This window comes from Gobio gobio (assembly GCF_949357685.1).
Source record: "Gobio gobio genome assembly, chromosome: 3".
In the NCBI taxonomy this organism is placed as follows: Eukaryota; Metazoa; Chordata; class Actinopteri; order Cypriniformes; family Gobionidae; genus Gobio; species Gobio gobio.
Genome location: NC_137099.1, coordinates 33,496,167 through 33,516,684, shown reverse-complemented (window position 1 = coordinate 33,516,684; position 20,518 = coordinate 33,496,167). Strand labels below are relative to the sequence as shown.

At 37.3% G+C, this 20,518-nt stretch overlaps 1 protein-coding gene across 3 annotated transcripts in view; it reads right to left on the bottom strand.

Annotated features, from left to right (window-relative positions):
• The window catches only part of ankrd10a (ankyrin repeat domain 10a), a 29,080-nt gene that overhangs the window by 7,235 nt on the left and 1,327 nt on the right, over positions 1-20,518 (bottom strand). For 2 of the 3 annotated variants that reach the window (XM_079812875.1, XM_079812874.1), the window contains exons 2-3: positions 18,419-18,571; positions 13,854-13,945 (exon numbers count right to left, since the gene is read on the bottom strand). In XM_079812875.1, coding sequence (XP_079669001.1) covers positions 13,854-13,945; positions 18,419-18,571 — 245 coding nt within the window. Of the gene's footprint in view, positions 1-13,853; positions 13,946-17,798; positions 17,870-18,418; positions 18,572-20,518 lie in introns of those variants that run through there. The other variant, XM_079812876.1, reaches the window with a different exon arrangement.

Sequence of the window (20,518 nt, the reverse complement as noted above, 5' to 3'; positions counted from 1 at the left end):
AGATGAACGAAGGTCTTACGGGTGTGGAACGGCATGAGGGCGAGTAATAAATGACAGAATTTTCATTTTTGGGTGAACAAACCCTTTAAATGTTGTACACTAGGCTGACAGAAGGCTTCTTATAAAATAGTATTCAAATGCTATATGACATTGTTTTAATGCATTTATTTACAGCTATCAATTATAATAAATGTACTATTTAAATTGTTAAATAAAATTTAACACTTAAAATAAGTGTTAAATAGCAAATTAGCTTTTGCTATTGAATATTTGCTTTTATACCATTACTAAAATGTTGGAACTGTGACAATTCATGATCAAGTTATTTCTAAAACAATTTAATATGGTTTGCTTTAATCATTACCTTTCATCTCACTCATTTGCAGAAGCGTACCTATTTGGGGTATAATGATACCCTCATGTCACGATTCGATACATATCACGATACTGAACTCACGATACAATATTTTTGCGGTATTCCAAGGTAAAAGGTTAACAGAAAATGTACTGTTGATTAAAATGCTAAATTTGGCATTACATTGTGGGTGAAAATTAATACGATTGGACTTGGTGCTGGTAACACAATGCACAGGAGTCAGGACAATGGTGACACCAGAATAAAAATATTCATAATTCTGAAGCTGAAAATACATTATTATTTTAGACAAATATTCTTGCACTCAGTCACAGACTAGATACATTTTAAATAATGTATGCCACTTTTTACTGGAAACATAAGACATTTGGCATCAGGAGGACCCACAAATATCCCCCCACTCCATTATTATACATTATACATATTCATAATTATATACAGTAGTTTAATGTAGTAATGCCACTAAAATGTGAATTTTTTTACTCGCATAGGAATTTTCATTTTGGGTGAACCATTCAGATCCACGATACATATTGTTGCATTTTTGTATTGCGATATATTGTGATACGATATATCGTTACACCCCTTGTACTTATTCATTTAAAATACATTTTATCATCATCAGTATTTGTTTTTTTAGATAAAGATTACAATGTAATCCAAGAGTTATCAAATTATGCCTTTAAATTTATAAACACTATGTGCTAAACCCTCTAAAGGTTAATAAGAAGGTGGTCTGCACATAGAATAAAGTTCTTAATAAAGACTGGCTTGGCATGAAAGACGTATTGCTACAATTAATTGTCTGGCACTGAAAATGAAGAGGTCCTACACTTGAGTATATTTGCTCAAGGAAGCATTTAACATTTTAAAACATTCTTTGCTTTGTAATCTTAACATAGCTTGCTACTTTTGCTTACAAGTGTACTCCTATTCTAGCTAACTTCAAGCATTTATTATTGAGCCTCCCCTTATTCTTGTTAGTTGAGAACAAATAAGTAAGAAAGTAAACAAATCTTGCAGAATAAGTAACAAGACATTGCTCTCTAGGCAAAGCATGCAGGTCTAAATGCTATCATGACTGTTCTCCTAGAATCAAAACCAATCACCACAAGAAATACCTCGACAGATTGCCAGTGTGTAGATACTGAAGGAAGCGATAGTGTGAACACTCAATGTAAGGGTGTTCGCTGAAGAACGTGTGGCAGCAGTTTTTGGAATGCTTCCCCCCCTTTTCTGGGCTTTACTTGAGAAAATCAAGTCATGTTCAAATTCAACCGCTGCAAAACATTGAGATGTGTAGGGATTTTCCTTCTCTGTAATGTTCACAATAATGGATCTTCAATATTTTTTTGCAAACATGCTACTTTAATCAGAAAGGTCACAGATGATTTCAAACAAATGATAAAGTACACATCTAAGAGGCATAAAAACAAGCAGACATTCATGAAACTTATCTATATAAAGTGTTGATACATCCTTGCTTAAGTTTAAAGTATCCTGTGTTCTGCTGCACTAGCTACTGTATACCCTAGACCATCTTAAGGACAGATTTTCTGCATATCTGACTGCAAGTTCCACTTCCTATCTCGCTTACATTTTCTGAGGGTTAGAAGCTCATTAGAAAGATAAACAAACACTTAACAAAAAGCCATGGCCTATATTTAAAGTCAGATGGGACACAACTAAGGCTGTCAAAGATTAAAATAAATCACAAGTAATCTTTTATTCAAATTTAATGTATACAGTTAATCTTTCTGGCTTAATGAACTACATAATTGTTTAATATACAACTATATTACACCTTGCAATGGCAGCAAAATATTGTTTTCTTTTGTTCCAAGTTCGGATTTAATTCATGAAAATGAATTTACTGTTGAGAATGTCTCTGAATTTACTAATAAGCATGATCCCAACTATGGGCTTTCTGTGCAAAAACCTGCAACAATGCTCTTGAAAAATATATAGACTCCAAGAGTAGAAGTCAAGCAGAACATAATTAAACCTTTTTAATATCAAATTGGCAACATTTTTGTTTTCGCTAAATACAATTTAATGGTGTTTAACAGATTTGATCTCTTTAGACTTAATTTAATTCATTGACAGCCTTAGTAATAACAAAATTTGATGTAACAGCTTAAACGTTTTTTTCACTCACTTGGGACTCGTGTTAAAACCTCAATTACAACAAAACGAAGCACTGCTATGCTACATATTGATGCAATAGACAATTCTATGAACAATTATTCCAACCAGTCTTATTTACCGTTATAAGGACAATAATCACAATATATATAATTTTGTGTTTCAATTGAATGACTGGGCCATTTAAAAATATATAAGCAAACAAAACAAAAACCAAACTTCAAACTGCTTTTTATGCTAGCAAATGTGTCAACAAATTGATAGATATTTTGAGAACTTAGATTATTTTGGGTTTTAAGTTAAAAAAAAAAAAAAAAAACAAAGTCGAAACATGACGTTTTGAAGAAAAAAAGACTTGAGATGAATAATCTGTGAATCGTTTTAAAATTCAGCTTCCACCAGTAGGTTCACTACATGTGTTAAATTCAGTGACTAGCAGTGCTTCAATTTTGCCACAAACTACACAATTTTATAATTTTGTGGTTGGGTTTAGATTTTTTTTTTTAAACCAACACGTGCCAAACCAGTATACACCAACTTGCCAAGGATATCTAACCCGGATCCAGCTAAATTAAGTCCTCTCAGTCTGGTCTACAGGAAGGTCCTTGATGCTAAATATAACCGACTTAAAATCACTGCAAAATAATTTCAATGGAAAAGACAGGCAAACTGAGGCCTGTTAATAACGAATGTTTGTCAGATTGTTAATGCAAGTTTGTGTTCATTTCTGTGGCATGTGCTGGTATGGACTGATATACAGTGAGGAAAATAAGTATTTGAACACCCTGCTATTTTTCAAGTTCTCCCACTTAGAAATCATGGAGGGGTCTGAAATTGTCATCGTAGGTGCATGTCCACTGTGAGAGACATAATCTAAAAAAAACAATCCAGAAATCACAATGTTTGATTTTTTAACTATTTATTTGTATGATACAGCTGCAAATAAGTATTTGAACACCTGAGAAAATCAATGTTAATATTTGGTACAGTAGCCTTTGTTTGCAGAGGTCAAACGTTTCCTGTAGTTTTTCACCAGGTTTGCACACACTGCAGGAGGGATTTTGGCCCACTCCTCCACACAGATCTTCTCTAGATCAGTCGCTGAGAAACACGGAGTTTGAGCTCCCTCCAAGGATTCTCTATTGGGTTTAGGTCTGGAGACTGGCTAGTAGGGTTGGGCGATGTCCCCTAAATTGGCAGTTGACGATGTTTACAGTAAAACATTGTGATGGTCGATGATATCGTCTTTGGGGGGGGGGGGGGTAATTAGGTAAATGGGTCGATAATATACTATATCTATTTACATAAATACTATTTTCTACTTAAAACTATCATTTCGTTATTTTTACTAACCCAAATATGACTCATCCGCTAGGTTGCACGTGAGGGGGAAAAAATAGGTTCCTTCCACTTAAGAGTTGAGCTCTTTTTATTTTAATATATCTCTTCACATAAATACTATTTTCTACTTTTAAAAAAATAATTTAGTTATTTTACTAACCCAGTGTTTTGTATGTGAATGCTGTTTCACGTGAATATTACCACAGGAGTAAAGCACAACGCTTTGTTTAGCCTACAAAGGAAATAATGGTCAGATAGCACTTTTTCATTCTGTTTTGCGATCTGGATCTGGTCACTCGTTTTTCCGTGAATTTTAACAATAGGCCCAGTCCATTTTATCCCAATGGACATGGACATCTCGTTTCTTTTCCCAAATCTTAACTCACGTTGCCATTTTCGCAGGGGATTATAAACGTTTCTTCCTTTCGTTTGCTTATAATTAAGTCTATTATAACTTCACATCCTTTACTGTGGTAAAGTATAAAAGACACTGTGGGACGAATACCTTTTTACTTCAAATTTTATTTAACACATTTTGTTCTTGTTATTAAACTTGGTAAGGCAAGTTTGGTTTATTTGAATAGCGCATTTCTCACTCACACACACACACCACACACCACACACACCACACACACCACACACACCACACACACCACACACACCACACACACCACACACACCACACACACAACACACACAACACACACAACACACACAACACACACAACACACACAACACACACACACAACACACACACACACACACACACACACACGATTTTAATTTCGTTTTCTCTGGCAGTGAATAATCAAACATTTTGCCTAAATGTCTTGACCTTGTGGAAGATAAAATACGCTCTTCAGACCTTTTACAACAAGTGTTGCTTTGCAACATCAGGAGAAAACACGAAGATGAAGATATTCGAAAGGTGTCTATCCAGCTTGGGTCCTACATTCCTCTCAAAGCGCAGAGCGGTAGCCTATATGAACCATCTTTGCGGGGAAATAGTAGGAATCAAATATTTTTCTAACTAATATTTAATTTTCTTATATTCTTGAGGTAACCATTATTTACTGAAAATCGTTTAAATGTTTTATAGGCTGTGTTTCACTGACTGAAGTGCTAAAATAAACACGCATGCTTATGGATGTTTCAGCCTCAAATAATTTCAAAATGTAGGCTAGCTATATATATATATATATATATATATATATATATCTGGCATAGACTACAGTATTTAAAATAGCATATATGCATTAGTAACATTCTCAATTTAATTTACAGAGCAATCCCTGCTAAGTTTTTAGTTTAACTAATACTATAGAAGAGGATTAGTGTGTGTCGCACTCACAACAGACTCGCAACGGGGGCGTGGCATCACGATGGTGGCGCTCCATCGTGATGTCAGTCAGCCTACTGGCTAGGCCACGCCAGAACCTTGATATGCTTCTTACAGAGCCACTCCTTGGTTATCCTGGCTGTGTGCTTAGGGTCATTGTCATGTTGGAAGACCCAGCCTCGACCCATCTTCAATGCTCTAACTGAGGGAAGGAGGTTGTTCCCCAAAATCCCGCAATACATGGCCCCAGTCATCCTCTCCTTAATACAGTGCAGTCGCCCTGTCCCATGTGCAGAAAAACACCCCCAAAGCATGATGCTACCACCCCCATGCTTCACAGTAGGGATGGTGTTCTTGGGATGGTACTCATCATTCTTCTTCCTCCAAACACGTTTAGTGGAATTATGACCAAAAAGTTCTATTTTGGTCTCATCTGACCACATGACTTTCTCCCATGACTCTTCTGGATCATCCAAATGGTCATTGGCAAACTTAAGACGGGCCTGGACATGTGCTGGTTTAAGCAGGGGAACCTTCCGTGCCATGCATGATTTCAAACCATGACGTCTTACTGTATTACCAACAGTAACCTTGGAAACGGTGGGCCCAGCTCTTTTCAGGTCATTGACCAGCTCCTCCCGTGTAGTTCTGGGCTGATTTCTCACCTTTCTTAGGATCATTGAGACCCCACGAGGTGAGATCTTGCATGGAGCCCCAGTCCGAGGGAGATTGACAGTCATGTTTAGCTTCTTCCATTTTCTAATGATTGCTCCAACAGTGGACCTTTTTTCACTAAGCTGCTTGGCAATTTCCCCGTAGCCCTTTCCAGCCTTGTGGAGGTGTACAATTTTGTCTCTAGTGTCTTTGGACAGGTCTTTGGTCTTGGCCATGTTAGTAGTTGGATTCTTACTGATTGTATGGGGTGGACAGGTGTCTTTATGCAGCTAACAACCTCAAACAGGTGCATCTAATTTAGGATAATAAATGGAGTGGAGGTGGACATTTTAAAGGCAGACTAACAGGTCTTTGAGGGTCAGAATTCTAGCTGATAGACAGGTGTTCAAATACTTATTTGCAGCTGTATCATACAAATGCATAGTTAAAAAATCATACATTGTGATTTCTGGATTTTTTTTTTAGATTATGTCTCTCACAGTGGACATGCACCTACGATGACAATTTCAGACCCCTCCATGATTTCTAAGTGGGAGAATTTGCAAAATAGCAGGGTGTTCAAATACTTATTTTCCTCACTGTATCTATGAACAGTAGTGGCTTAAGTGTGCCATTAACTCATTAGAAATGTTTGTATGACTTAAAAGAGAACTCAATAAAATTTTAGTTTAAAGATAAGACGGAGAAAGATAATATAATAAAAGATATGTCATTAAACACACACAAACACAAGGCAACATGCTTTTAAGGTTAGCTACAAAAGTACTTCTTTAAAAACAAATGCACAATTACTCAAACATCCACCCATCTTTTAACCCTCACATATGAGTACCAGCAGTCTCAAATCTATCCTTTTTTTGTTTGTTTGTAAATTTTTTACTTTAAGAAGTATTTACTTAAGTAAATCCAGTAAGTGAATGAGAGTTCTTAGAGGTCTCTAGTAATCCAGTACAGCCAATATGAGAATCTGCATACCTAAGGTTAGGGAGTAACGGAATACAGTTATGTAATCAGGATACAAAAATCTGGTAACTTATTTAGTTCGAGTTACGTCAAAAAACTGTAATCAGATTACGGTTTCATTTTGTAACAAAAATAAAAGAAAGAAAAGGGAATACTATCAGGATGACAATGTTTCACTTAAAACTAAATTAATTAGTATTTTGAAATGATAACACTATATTGACTGTAGTGATGCTCGGATTGTTATAGCCCATCTGTGGACACTGCGGATAATCCGTGGGTCGGTCAGGCCAAGTAATAATAAAAAAAACACATTTCAATTAATGGTGGGTCTGATGATAGATAAATCATTAATTTCATTCCACGGTAAACAAACGTGCTTCACTTTTACTTTCAACTACTTGTATATCTTTAGGGAAAACCAATTTAAAAAAACATGCCTAGAGCACCTCCTAGTGGTCATGATATAAAACAAAGGGGAAAGCCTACATTATTGCTTTAAAGGTCCCGTTCTTCGTGTTTTTTTGAAGCTTTGATTGTGTTTACAGTGTGCAATATAACATGTGTTCATGTTTCGCGTGTAAAAAAACACAGTATTCTTCACACAATGTACTTATCTGTATACCGCTGTTCTCACCGTCCTAAAAACGGCTGGTGATTTCCTTGTGCTATGAAGTCCCTCCTTCAGAAATACGTAACGAGTTCTGATTGTGCAAGCGGTTCCTGTGCTGTGATTCGACCACAGCTTAGCGCACGTGAAAGCGGTTCCTGTGTTGTAATTTGACAGCAGCTTAGCGCACATTGGAAAGGTCACGCCTCTTAACGGAGAGATGTATGCGTTCAATAATCTCTACAGCGTCCCTGGGAAAGCCAAACAAAGGTGATTTGACTCCTGGATGAAAATAACAGCGTCTCGATGACATGGCGATAAACACACTCAACGCAACAGTTCCTTTTCTCCACGCGACCGTCCGCTTCTCCACGTGGGACAGCAACAAGACCGCGCCCCCTTTTTCGCGTTTCTTTGTGGGCGGAGGTTAGTCTGTTCTACTGTTCTACTGACGTAATTAAAGAAGGAAGTACCAGGATGTAGTCCAAGCCAGCCGTTCGCTGTAGGCTTTGAAAGGGAACTTCTGTTAAATAAAATATCTCGCTTGGCATTGAACTTTGAGCTTTATAATTTTACAGGTATTATTTATGCTCTAACAGCAACATTACACACTAACTAAAGTTTGAAAAATGGAATCGCGAAGAAGGGGACCTTTAAAAGATTAGTCCACTTCAAAATGAAAATGTCCTGATGATTTACTCACCCCCATCTCATCCAAGATGTTCATGTCTTTCTTTCTTCAGTCGAAAAGAAATGCACTTTGTAAACACGGGGGCGGTACTTCCACCTACATATAGCGTGACTATACAACGTGATTGCACAATCCTTGGCACGTCGCAGAGCAGCGCAAGATGAGCAATTTAGGTTAAAAAGTATGTTCATTTTTTTATTTTTTATTAATTGACCGATCGTTTTGCTAGATAAGACTCTATTCCTCGTCTGGGATTGTGCAGAGCCTCTGAAGCCCTTTGAAGCGCTTTTTATAACTGCATTGATTTGGACCTTCAACATTTTGGTTGCCATGGAAGGCTATGATGGGGAGAAAAATCCTGGAATGTTGTCCTCAAAAAACCTAGTTTCTTTTCGAATCAAGTACTGGGTAAGTGATAATTAACGGCTGTGAAGCGCTGTAGGGCTGCACAATTAATCAAATTTCTAATCGCCATTACGATTACGGATGCCACGATTACGAAATCGTTCAAAGACGCGATTACAAAATAAAATTCCACTTACATTATTCTGCTTGCTTAAGAGGTGTGTTTGGAGCATGTTAAGTTGTCTGGTTGAATGCACGCGAAACACCAGCAGGGTAGCCCTCTGCATTTTTAAAAAGCCGTGTACACAGCATACATATTAACGTACTCCACGAACTAACTCTTGCCAGTTGCCACCGTTGCCTCTTTTGCCTTTGGCTTTTTTCGTTTGGATTCCTTCATGGTCCAGTTGTAAATAGAGTAGAGTGAAAAGCAATATTTAGGAGAATGATTGCGCATGCACCAGTAGGTGACTCGAGAGTCAAGATGCACGGATCAGTTCTAACGTCAACCGAATTCACTGTTAAAAGAGTAGTTCACCCAAAAATGAACATTTTGTCATTAATTACTCACCCTAACGGTTTGGAACAACATGAGGGCGAGTAATTAATGACAGAATTTTCATTTTTGGATGTACTAACCCTTAAATATTAATCATCCACCCACTCGAAACCTGTAATTTGTCTGATATAGATCAGACCCATCTCCACACCCATCGTTACAATTATTTTAATTCTAAGTGAATGTTAAGCGTGATGATATGGTAACATATTACACTGAAGTAGGCTGCTTTACAATTTATATTTAGCTATTTAAGTTCTTCTTTGTCAAAACTGCATTTCCTTAATAGCCTACACACAGGCTTTACTCACTTCAAGAATAAATTGTCACTTCAACACACACACACAAAATTAATTCATCCCAAGCAAGGGCTGGATATAGGCTTTATGAGTTTATTGTCATATACAGTGAGGAAAATAAGTATTTGAACACCCTGCTATTTTGCAAGTTCTCCCACTTAGAAATCATGGAGGGGTCTGAAATTGTCATCGTAGGTGCATGTCCACTGTGAGAGACATAATCTAAAAAAAACAATCCAGAAATCACAATGTTTGATTTTTTAACTATTTATTTGTATGATACGGCTGCAAATAATTATTTGAACACCTGAGAAAATCAATGTTAATATTTGGTACAGTAGCCTTAGTTTGCAGAGGTCAAACGTTTCCTGTAGTTTTTCACCAGGTTTGCACACACTGCAGGAGGGATTTTGGCCAAACACAGATCTTCTCTAGATCAGTCAGGTTTCTGGCCTGTCGCTGAGAAACACAGAGTTTGAGCTCCCTCCAAAGATTCTCTATTGGGTTTAGGTCTGGAGACTGGCTAGGCCACGCCAGAACCTTGATATGCTTCTTACAGAGCCACTCCTTGGTTATCCTGTCTGTGTGCTTCGGGTCATTGTCATGTTGGAAGACCCAGCCTCGACCAATGCTCTAACTGAGGGAAGGAAAAGTTTTTTGTTCCCCAAAATCCCGCAATACATGGCCCCGGTCATCCTCTCCTTAATACAGTGCAGTCGCCCTGTCCCATGTGCAGAAAAACACCCCCAAAACATGATGCTACCACCCCCATGCTTCACAGTAGGGATGGTGTTCTTGGGATGGTACTCATCATTCTTCTTCCTCCAAACACGTTTAGTGGAATTATGACCAATACGTTTAATTTTGGTCTCATCTGACCACATGACTTTCTCCCATGACTCTGGATCATCCAAATGGTCATTGGCAAACTTAAGACGGGCCTGGACATGCAGTGTTGGGGAAAGTTACTTTGAAAAGTAATGCATTACAATATTGCGTTACTCCCTTAAAAAGTAACTAATTGAGTTACTTAGTTACTTTTTAAGAAAAGTAATGCGTTACGTTACATTTGCTTTACTTTTTAATCACCTGGGCTGGGCTTGTTTTTGTTGTTTTTTATAACAAACAAGTTATATTTTTGTAAAGTTCTCTTCATACCAAAATTGAAATAATAAGCCCCAGGCTGAGGTAAAAATGCAGATTCACGCATGAACAGTAGAGGGCGCAGCTCTCCTGTGCTGCCATTCTGGATAATGGTAGAATAGGATGCAGGAGAAAAAAAGTTTTACCAATAAAAACAAAAAATCTAGTAATTTTCATCCTCAAAGGTCAGCAGCAAGACATTGGTAAATTAAATATAAAGGTAGATTATGCATAAAAATAGTTGTTTTATTTAACATTTAATTATTGGAGGTTTGCATAGTATTCTGATTTTATATTTGACTGATTTTATTCATTTTGAGTACAGAATCTTTATTGTGCAAGTGAGATAAATAAATGCTCACATTTAGTCTAGAACTACGATAACCATCATGTTTACACACAACGCCTCTGCACTTATTTTTCTCAACATGGGGGCAGGAGAGCTGTCAGTCAAATTAATGTGAAAAAGTAACTCAGATATTTTGTTGTAAATTTGAAAAGTAATGCGTTACTTTACTAGTTACTTGGAAAAACTAAAATTATTACGTAACTCAAGTTACTTGTAATGCGTTACCACCAACACTGTGGACATGTGCTGGTTTAAGCAGGGGAACCTTGCGTGCCATGCATGATTTCAAACCATGACTTAGTGTATTACCAACAGTAACCTTGGAAACGGTGGTCCCAGCTCTTTTCAGGTCATTGACCAGCTCCTCCCGTGTAGTTCTGGGCTGATTTCTCACCTTTCTGAGGATCATTGAGACCCCACGAGGTGAGATATTGCATGGAGCCCCAGTCCGAGGGAGATTGACAGTCATGTTTAGCTTCTTCCATTTTCTAATGATTGCTCCAAAAGTGGACCTTTTTTCACCAAGCTGCTTGGCAATTTCCCCGTAGCCCTTTCCAGCCTTGTGGAGGTGTACAATTTTGTCTCTAGTGTCTTTGGACAGCTCTTTGGTCTTGGCCATGTTAGTAGTTGGATTCTTACTGATTGTATGGGGTGGACAGGGTGTCTTTATGCAGCTAACGACCTGAAACAGGTGCATCTAATTTAGGATAATAAATGGAGTGGAGGTGGACATTTTAAAGGCAGACTAACAGAGGGTCAGAATTCTAGCTGATAGACAGGTGTTCAAATACTTATTTGCAGCTGTATCATACAAGTACATAGTTAAAAAAATCATACATTGTGATTTCTGGATTTTTTTTTTAGATTATGTCTCTCACAGTGGACATGCACCTACGATGACAATTTCAGACCCCTCCATGATTTCTAAGTGGGAGAACTTGCAAAAAAGCAGGGTGTTCAAATACTTATTTCCTCAATGTACATACAGCTAGGGCTGCACGATTATGACAAATCTTAATTGTCGATTATTCCCTTGAAATTGTAATTACTCACCCTCATGTTGTTCCAAACCATCAGGGTGAGTAATTAATGATTAATTAATGTTTATTTTTAGGTGAACTAACTCTTTTAACAGTGAATTCGGTTGACGTTAGAACTGATCCGTGCATCTGGACTCACTTGAGTCACCTACTGGTGTATACGCAATCATTCTCCCAAATATTGCTTTTCACGCTACTTTATTTACATTGGACTATGAAGGAATCCAAAAGAAATCAGATTACATTACTTTCATATTGTGGTGCTTGTATTAAGTTTATGAAGTAATTTGTAACTGTAACGGAATACATTTTTAGCCCTCTCATGTCAGTGTAACTATTGGCTAAACAAGACAAGAGTGATACCATTTGAAAGGAAAAAATAATGGATCCTGTATTTTTTTCTCATATAGAATATTTCCAAATTGCAGTTCATATTCTATGCCAAGATTAGTAAAAGACCTCTGATCTGGGGAGATGAGGAAATGTGCATTTGTTTTGTGTGAATTTAATCTTAACCTCAAATTAAAATCCCTAAAAACAAACATTTACCTTTAAGCTAGGACAACAGGTTTACACAGACACATTAAAGTAAGAAAAACTCCACTAAAAGAGCTCTGCTGGCCTAATGGTGACTGTAGCTGCATCCAAGAAAACAGAGCAGCAAATTTAAAGGGATAGTTCTGCCATTTACTCACCCTAATGTTGTTCCAAACCCGTAAGACTGCCACCCATCTTCAGAACACAAATGAAGATGCTGCTTTTATAGTCTGAATTTTTGTCCATCCATTAATAGTCGCAAACCAAAACTTCGACTCATCAAAAAAGTATCTCAATGAATAAACCAATTTAATTTAAGTCTTCTGAAGAGACAATTTGCTTAATATGATCAACAGATTTGATGTAGGCTTTTATTCACATTTAAACCTTGATCAAAGAAATGACAAAGCACATCAAATATTGTAAACAGAAGCTCAACCGTGCTTGCTTGAAGCAACGAGAACCATTAAGGCTTGTTCTTAAATTAAACTGCTCCATTGACATGGATTACTTTACAATGTCTTTTTGTACTTCTTTAAGCATCAATGTTTTGGTTGTGTAGACTTTCAATGGATGGACAAAAATGATTAAAGAATAGTAATAATAACTTAATTTGCGTTCCGAAGATGAACAGATGTCTTATGGGTTTAGAACGACATTATGATGAGTAAATGACAATTTTCATTTTGGGGTTAACTATCCCATTAATTGAATTCATAAAATGTAAGTAGTTGTACATTTGCAGTTGTTTTTAGAATTGAAATTTGTTCTTACAAGAACCTATAGAAATCTTTTTCCATTTTTGTGTTATGTGGAAAATTCCTATAACAAAATAACATTTATTCTGCCATTTTTTTTTCAAGTATAGACCAGAGCAGGGGTGTCCAATCCTGCTCCTGGAGGGCCACTGTCCTGCAGAGTTTAGCTCCAACCCCAATTAAGCACACCTGTACAAGCTAATCAAGGTCTTATTAGGGATACTAGAAACTTCCAGACAGGTGTTGAGGCAAGTTGGAGCTAAACTCTGCAGTAAACAGTGGCCCTCCAGGACCGAGTTTGGACACCCCTGGTATAGACCCTGTACTACAGGGGTGAAAATTACTAATTACAAAATAATTCTTGCAAAAATATTTGCATTTACATTCTTCCGATTGTGGCATAAAGTAAAATGATCTTTCAAGCCTAAATTAATATACATTTTCCAAGGATTTTAAAGCTTTTTTGAGCCACTCAGGTTTAAATGTGAATTATGTATCAAGGCTTTCTAGATATTTTCCATCTGGTTTCATGAGATGGTCCAAATTAAAATGCATGCTCCTTGGCAGAGCTTTTTTATTTATGGAGATTCTCTTTCACACTGTGATGTCACATAAAAAGCACATCATAAAGTCACATCATAAAGCATTTAAAACACAAAAAAACAATAAGACAGTGACTTACTCCGGTTTGGCTCCCTGGACCAACAAGGCATTCATACACTCCACGTTACCAGCCCGTGCTGCTTTGTGAATGGGGGCTTCACCCACATAATCCTGAAACCATATGGGAAATTCAATATTTTGACAGGCTTTCACAACATTGATTGAACAGTTCTTCACACTTACAAGCAACAGACAGGCTGACAACATTATGTACATGAATTTATTCATCATTCAAAAGCTTTAATGGGTACAGCCATCAGCATGCTTGAAAACAATTTGGATCTACAATGCTGTTTAAAAGGTCCATGTCTGCAGCTCTGATCTGTATCAATCTGAAGAAGAGAATCTAACAGGAAACTCAGCCAGTGAGTCATAAGGAAGACATTGAACTTTTCACCCTAACACAACAGCTCCTCCTAAAGGCAGTAAACTGAAGCACAGAAGAATTTGCTCCTAAATAACCTAGATTATAATCACAAAATGTAGGTCAAACCACACAATTAATGCAGAAGCAACAATACAACAGGGATCTATCATTCGCTTCTTTTCAAAGTCAAACTAACGCAATGATTCGGGATGAACAGCCCCCTCTGTCTCTGTGCACGTTTGTCTCTTAATAAACATATATTCCATGTTAAGTGAGGTTGCTATTAAACAGTAAAATTAGAATAAATGCAAGCCAAGCAAAAGTTGAGCCTAATTAGGGATGCCCGATTGATCAGCTGCTTATTGGAATGGTACAATAATCACTTTTAGAGCGGCATGATTCTGGATAAACTGAGAATTTTTAAATATTAAAATAGAGATCACGATTCTCCTACAATTCTGAATAGACAACTATACAAAATAACATGCCATTTACTAGAGGTTCTGACAAAATGTTAGTTGCTACAGTCCATTTAAAAATATGTAATTTTTATTTTAATTTATGTAAAAAAATGTATTTAAAATTGTTTTTAATGAATGATGACTCAATGACGCACTCATAAAGACATTTCTTGATTCATTACTGGATGAATCAGCATTTTTGAATGAATCTCTTGAATGACTGATTCAATGACAAAATGCATTGGTTTTCTCTTTTTTGATCGCTATAGTAAACAGCAGTGTTTATATCCAAATGTAAATTATAAGCTTTTATCCAAGTACAAGTGATAATTGAAATATTGTAACCGAAATAATGATACTGTGAATGTTTCTGAAGCGGTTTTATATCTATTCATGACAACAGTTCTCTCTAGGTCAGCGACAGCGGAAATGCAGATTTTAAGGTTTCCCTGTGATTGTACTTGTCAAAGGTTTAATAGACATAGCCGAATCGTTGTCATTGAGGAATAGGATCATGTGGGTGTTTGAATCAAGATCGCAATCTTTTAACAATTAATCGTGCAGCTCTAATCAATTTCTAATGCAAAACACCTTAACCTATGGGCTTCAGCATCACTTTCATATTAATTACAGTGTGGAAAATAATGGGGAAAAAATTCCAAAAGAGCATGGGGGAACAAACAAAAGTTGCAAGACAAAATAACCCGATCCAACTGTTAAAACAAAACATCCTGAAAGGTTTGTCAAGGCATGTTTGTATTTTTAAACAACCTTAACTGAACCACCTGTTCTGTCTGTCTTAATAATAATTCATTATATTTATAGTAGGCTGCATTTAATAACAATTTGAGCCACACGTATTTACTTATTGTAAAGTGATATCTCATTTTCTTTAAAGGTCACATTTATTAACATTAGTTTATGCATTAACTAAAATGGACTAACACAGTGCATTTTTTTAAGCCCTATTCAGATGGGATTAGTTTTACAAAGGTTGATGGAGTAATGTAATTTTACAACAGGACGTCCATAATATTAACGGTCAATTTGCACGGGATAAGAAATCTCAGTAAAACTAGCAGAAGCGGGAGGGATAACTCGATATACACACCGCCGTCATCTCCCTGTCGTTATGTTCGTATTAAAGGGGTGGTAAAACACATTCTTTTGAAGGCTTGATTGTGTTTGTGGGGTGCACTGTAACATGTGTTCATGCTTCGTTTTTAAAAAAATTGCCTTATTTTTCATATATTTGACCTTTATTCTACACTGCTCTGTCCCTCCTTGTAAAACGGTCTGATGCTTTCCGGGTTGTATGAAGCCAGTCCCTCAAAAATACGCAGTGGGCTCTGATTGGTTAGCTGGCCCAGTGTGTTGTGATTCGCTAACCGCCTAGTGTATGTTTGTCGGAAACGTCACGCCCCTTACCTTTACCGGAGGCTGTGCTTTGGTCAGTATTAGAAACAACGGCGTCAATAAAACCATATGAGCCCGAATCAGACCCAGAACATTTGAGTGAAGATGATCGAGCAGAACCTGTTCAGTCCTCAAGAGTAAAGACTGCGGATCTATAGTGATCGCTACTGAATGGCACTTTAACTTTTGTATTTTTAGAACGATTATAGCCAAATATCTGTCGCAAGAACTAACCCAAAACAAACACTAAGCACTGGCTTTAACTAGTAAGTTAGCCAAATCACACACAGAACCATGTTTAGCATGCCTGTAGATAAACAATACATAAAAGCTCTAATCAAAGAATCATTTACACTAATGCCAGGTTCGCTGTTGAGATTTTAACGTTAATGTTTGTAACGTTAGGTGTTCGTCGGATAACGTTAAGTATGAATGAGCATTTAACAGACTGGTTTGCAGAACAGCGTTGTCATCTGTTTACTTCCTTGCTACAACATATTACAGGAAAACACATCGATGAAAAATAAATCAGACTTACAGGTTGTGGCCCGTAAACAGCTTCTGTTTGTAAATCCAGCTTTCAGGACAAGCCGTTGTGCATATCCTGTATTGAACTCGCGAAGTTTGTGGAAGTTTGTGTTGTCCTCCGTGAAATGTGCAGCGCGCGCGTCGTGCATCCACGCACCGGCAGTGTTTTTTTCACGCAGCTGACGTTGTGCAAATCTGGCATTGAAATCGCGAAGACGGTGGATGTTTTCCTCTGTTAGATGTGCTGCAGGGAGCCCTGCGCGCGCCTGATTCCCCGCTGACTCATACACACGTGCAACATGCTGTATGTTAAACGCTCTGCAACGCACCCCCATCCCAAGGAAGGCTGAACAGAGCAAGTACCCCAGACCTGCAATCCGGATGAAAATAACAGCGTTTCCTTGGCAACGCGGCAACAACACTCCAGCCTAACTAATACCACAACAGCGCCGCGATACAAAATGGCCTCACCCCCCCTTATTTAATATTCTCGGAGGAGGGGTTTATGTAAATATTGAGCCTGTTGATGTCACCAACCCTGGAGGAATGTCTGTAGTCGCCTACTGGCCGTTTGCTGTAGTTCTTAGAAACTGATTTCTTTAAAAGCAAATATCTCCCTTTGCTTTAAACTTTGAACGTTGTAACTTTGCAGATTGCAGAACTTTTGCAACATTACACGCTAGCTAAAGTTAGAATAGTGAAATCGTGGTTTACCACCCCTTTAAGCGGCTTCCTGATATCATGTGCGCAAACACACAATCTATATGATAACCTATACGTAACAGTTTGGTCCGGTCGAACAATTTATTAATTAAATTCTGATTGGATTCTGTTGGTAGTAGGCACTTACAAAAAGCTAAAATAAGTTGTGTGCCTCTGACAAATGCTTTCTACCTTTTTTTATCTGAATGGTAAGCAGAAAACATTACAGATTTGCCAAAAACTTGATCAAGTGTTTCCATACTTAATAAACTACTTTTGAACAGGAAATGACAGAATATTTATGTACATATTTACAACGGGTCTATTCACACGGGATTAGTATAACCTAAGGACATTTTTCGGGACCTTTTTACAGAAGGTAAAAGTCACTGTAATCTTTACTGACATTGTACGTAATGATTATTGAGATAGCACATTCGGAGGGGACTAAAATCACTTAGAAACTCCAGTAATAACTACTTTACCCTACCTGTCCATGTTAAACTAATCCCGTCCGAATAGGGCTTTTGTCTGCTTGCTTGTCTTCATCTGTTGGGCACTGGATGAGTAACCTCCAGTGCCCTTTGGGCTAATTCACAGACTGCAGTGCTCAACCCTTAGTGAAAGACGTCACCATTCAAAGATCTGTCCATCACAGACAGGATCATCCCTAGCAATAGGATCAGTTTGGCAGAGATTTGTGCACCAGGACACCAGAGAGAGGAAGTGGAAGCAGGGATGATAAGTTAGGGCAACTGGTAAGAGGACTTTGAGGCACTTCCTCAAAGATAAATAGTATCAAAGGGCTCATAGAATAATTAAAGTCATTTTTTTTATACTGTTGTCTTAGCCTGGCTCCGGATACTTCTTAAAGTAAATGAAAAAAAAAAAACTATATTGTTTGTATTTCACCATCCTATGGTGGAATGTGCTCTACAAAGATCCTTAAAAAATTCATACGGCTGATATCACCACAAAAAATGTAATCTCAACTCATTTTATCATCACATTTAGGACATCATACATCAAGTCCTATATACTGTCATATCAGTATAGTATAGTACTACCCTAATCACTATAATGCCACTTATTAATTGTACGTGAACCAACCTGTCTGTTTATTTCAGCCCCAGTGTGTAAGAGCCACAGCAGACATTCTGGATGTCCTCCAAATGCAGCAATGTGAGCCGGGGTCTGGGCGAACCGTGTCGTCAGTGCATTAACTTCACATCCCACCTGCACCAGCCTCATAACACACTCCAGCTGTTTGTGACAGAGAAAAATATTAAAAAATTACATCAGCAAACCAGTGACATGAATTTGTACCAGTGCCTCGTTTCTCCCCCACATAAATGTGAAGTCATGCTTGACAAAACACATGCCCATCAATAATTCCAGAACTATTATGTGATGAATAGTGAGCCTTTAGCTTAAGCTGCAGTTTATAGCATCAAACTTCACAATGGTAAACTGAGTTAAAGCTTCTCATGAGTTTATTAGAAGTGGCTGTTTATAATAAACCCACATGAGTGATCAGAGACATCTAGACAAGTATCTTATCCGACATCCATATTAAATGTGAAAGCATGTGCAGGATTGGTTGTGCTAATGGTAGCTCAGGTAGTTCAAAAAAACACACAAGAAGAAGTGTTAATATAATACTCCGGTTGTGTGAAAAAGAAAAGCACAGATATGGCAGATTCAGACAGGATTAAAATCATAAAGTACGTCCGTGAAACACAAATTTCTCTAGTCCTCCATTAAACCTAGTCCCGCTCGAATAGAGCTTTAGAAATCAAATAGTTTGAGCCAGACTGCTGATCTCTCTGACTAGATATTTGAGGCTCATGTTCTCTGCTCTGCTCTCAGAGAACAGCAGCTGTGTTGCAGTTTCAACATGGTGTAACGGGTATGGGAAGTTTACTGTATTGTAGCCTACATATATTTAGAATTACACAAAACATTCACATGTATACCTGATGTGCTTGTCTGTATGTGTGTGTGCATATTTCCCTTTAATTTTCTGACTGCATAAATCTTGATAATTTCATCTTTGCTCCTCCTTTTCTCTTTCTGCATTGTGTCTGTATGGGAGCAGCAGGTTTATATGTAGGTTTATATTAAGCTCCAACTAATCCAATCTAATCTAATAATTGATTTACAAATCATTTTTATATTTTTCTTTTAATTCATGCATGTTATTTATTTTTCCAATATGTTTAGTTTTCTGCCTAATCAGTAAACTTTAAGATCAAGCTAATTGCATTGCAAATAACATTTATTTCACAGAAATGTAAAGGGCAAATTCACACCGTAAAAGACTTCTTCATCTTTTATCAGGCGTGTTGTGTATCATTCACGTTGTTATGTTCTTACGTATGTAACTTTATCGCTTGTATGTTCCCTTTCTGCATTCTGTATGAGACTGGGAGAGAAATGTAAAGGGCGAACTCGCATAGTAAAGCCTGCTTTATCTTTTATCAGTTGATGTCCATCTATTTATTACACCAAAAGACAACGTAGACAACACAATTTACAATGGGGCAACTTATTACTACGTTCTCTGGCTCTGTTCTGCCTTCTTGACATTAATCAGACTCTCCAACACATGGGAAAAACACTAGTAGAGTAAATCCTTTAAACATTTTCAAGTCCTACTCCCTCTGTTTGGCTGTTTGAAACCGCTTCATGGCCAAAACATCTGAGAAATGTGAATAATCAGCAGATGTTAGGAGCAGAAACACTTAAACTCCTCTCATCATCGAATATTTGGGAGCTGAGAAAAAAGGAGGGAGAGGATAAAATGACATGCAAGTTGCAAGTTGTCAACAACACACCATAAAATACTAAGAATTGAAAGAACCTACTAAGAACTCTTAGGGGTGTACAGAATTGTAGAATAATCATCACAAATAAACAAGAAATATACTAATGCGGATTCATTTGAACCAGTAACAAATGTGTTGAAGTGTGGAAAACAGCATTTCACAGGACTGGTTCTTTGCTCAGAGAGTTTCTGTGGAAGCTTCCATTAGGAATAATGCTAAAAATAGTTACACACCACTAAGCATTTTCCTGTTTTCCATAATGAATGCTGGCATTGAAAAAATAGGTAATCTGTTTGAAATAACATCAATATTAACTGAAGACATTTTCATCAGCACATAAGCAAAAAGCCTTCTGCCCTACATAACATCACATCATTGGCCT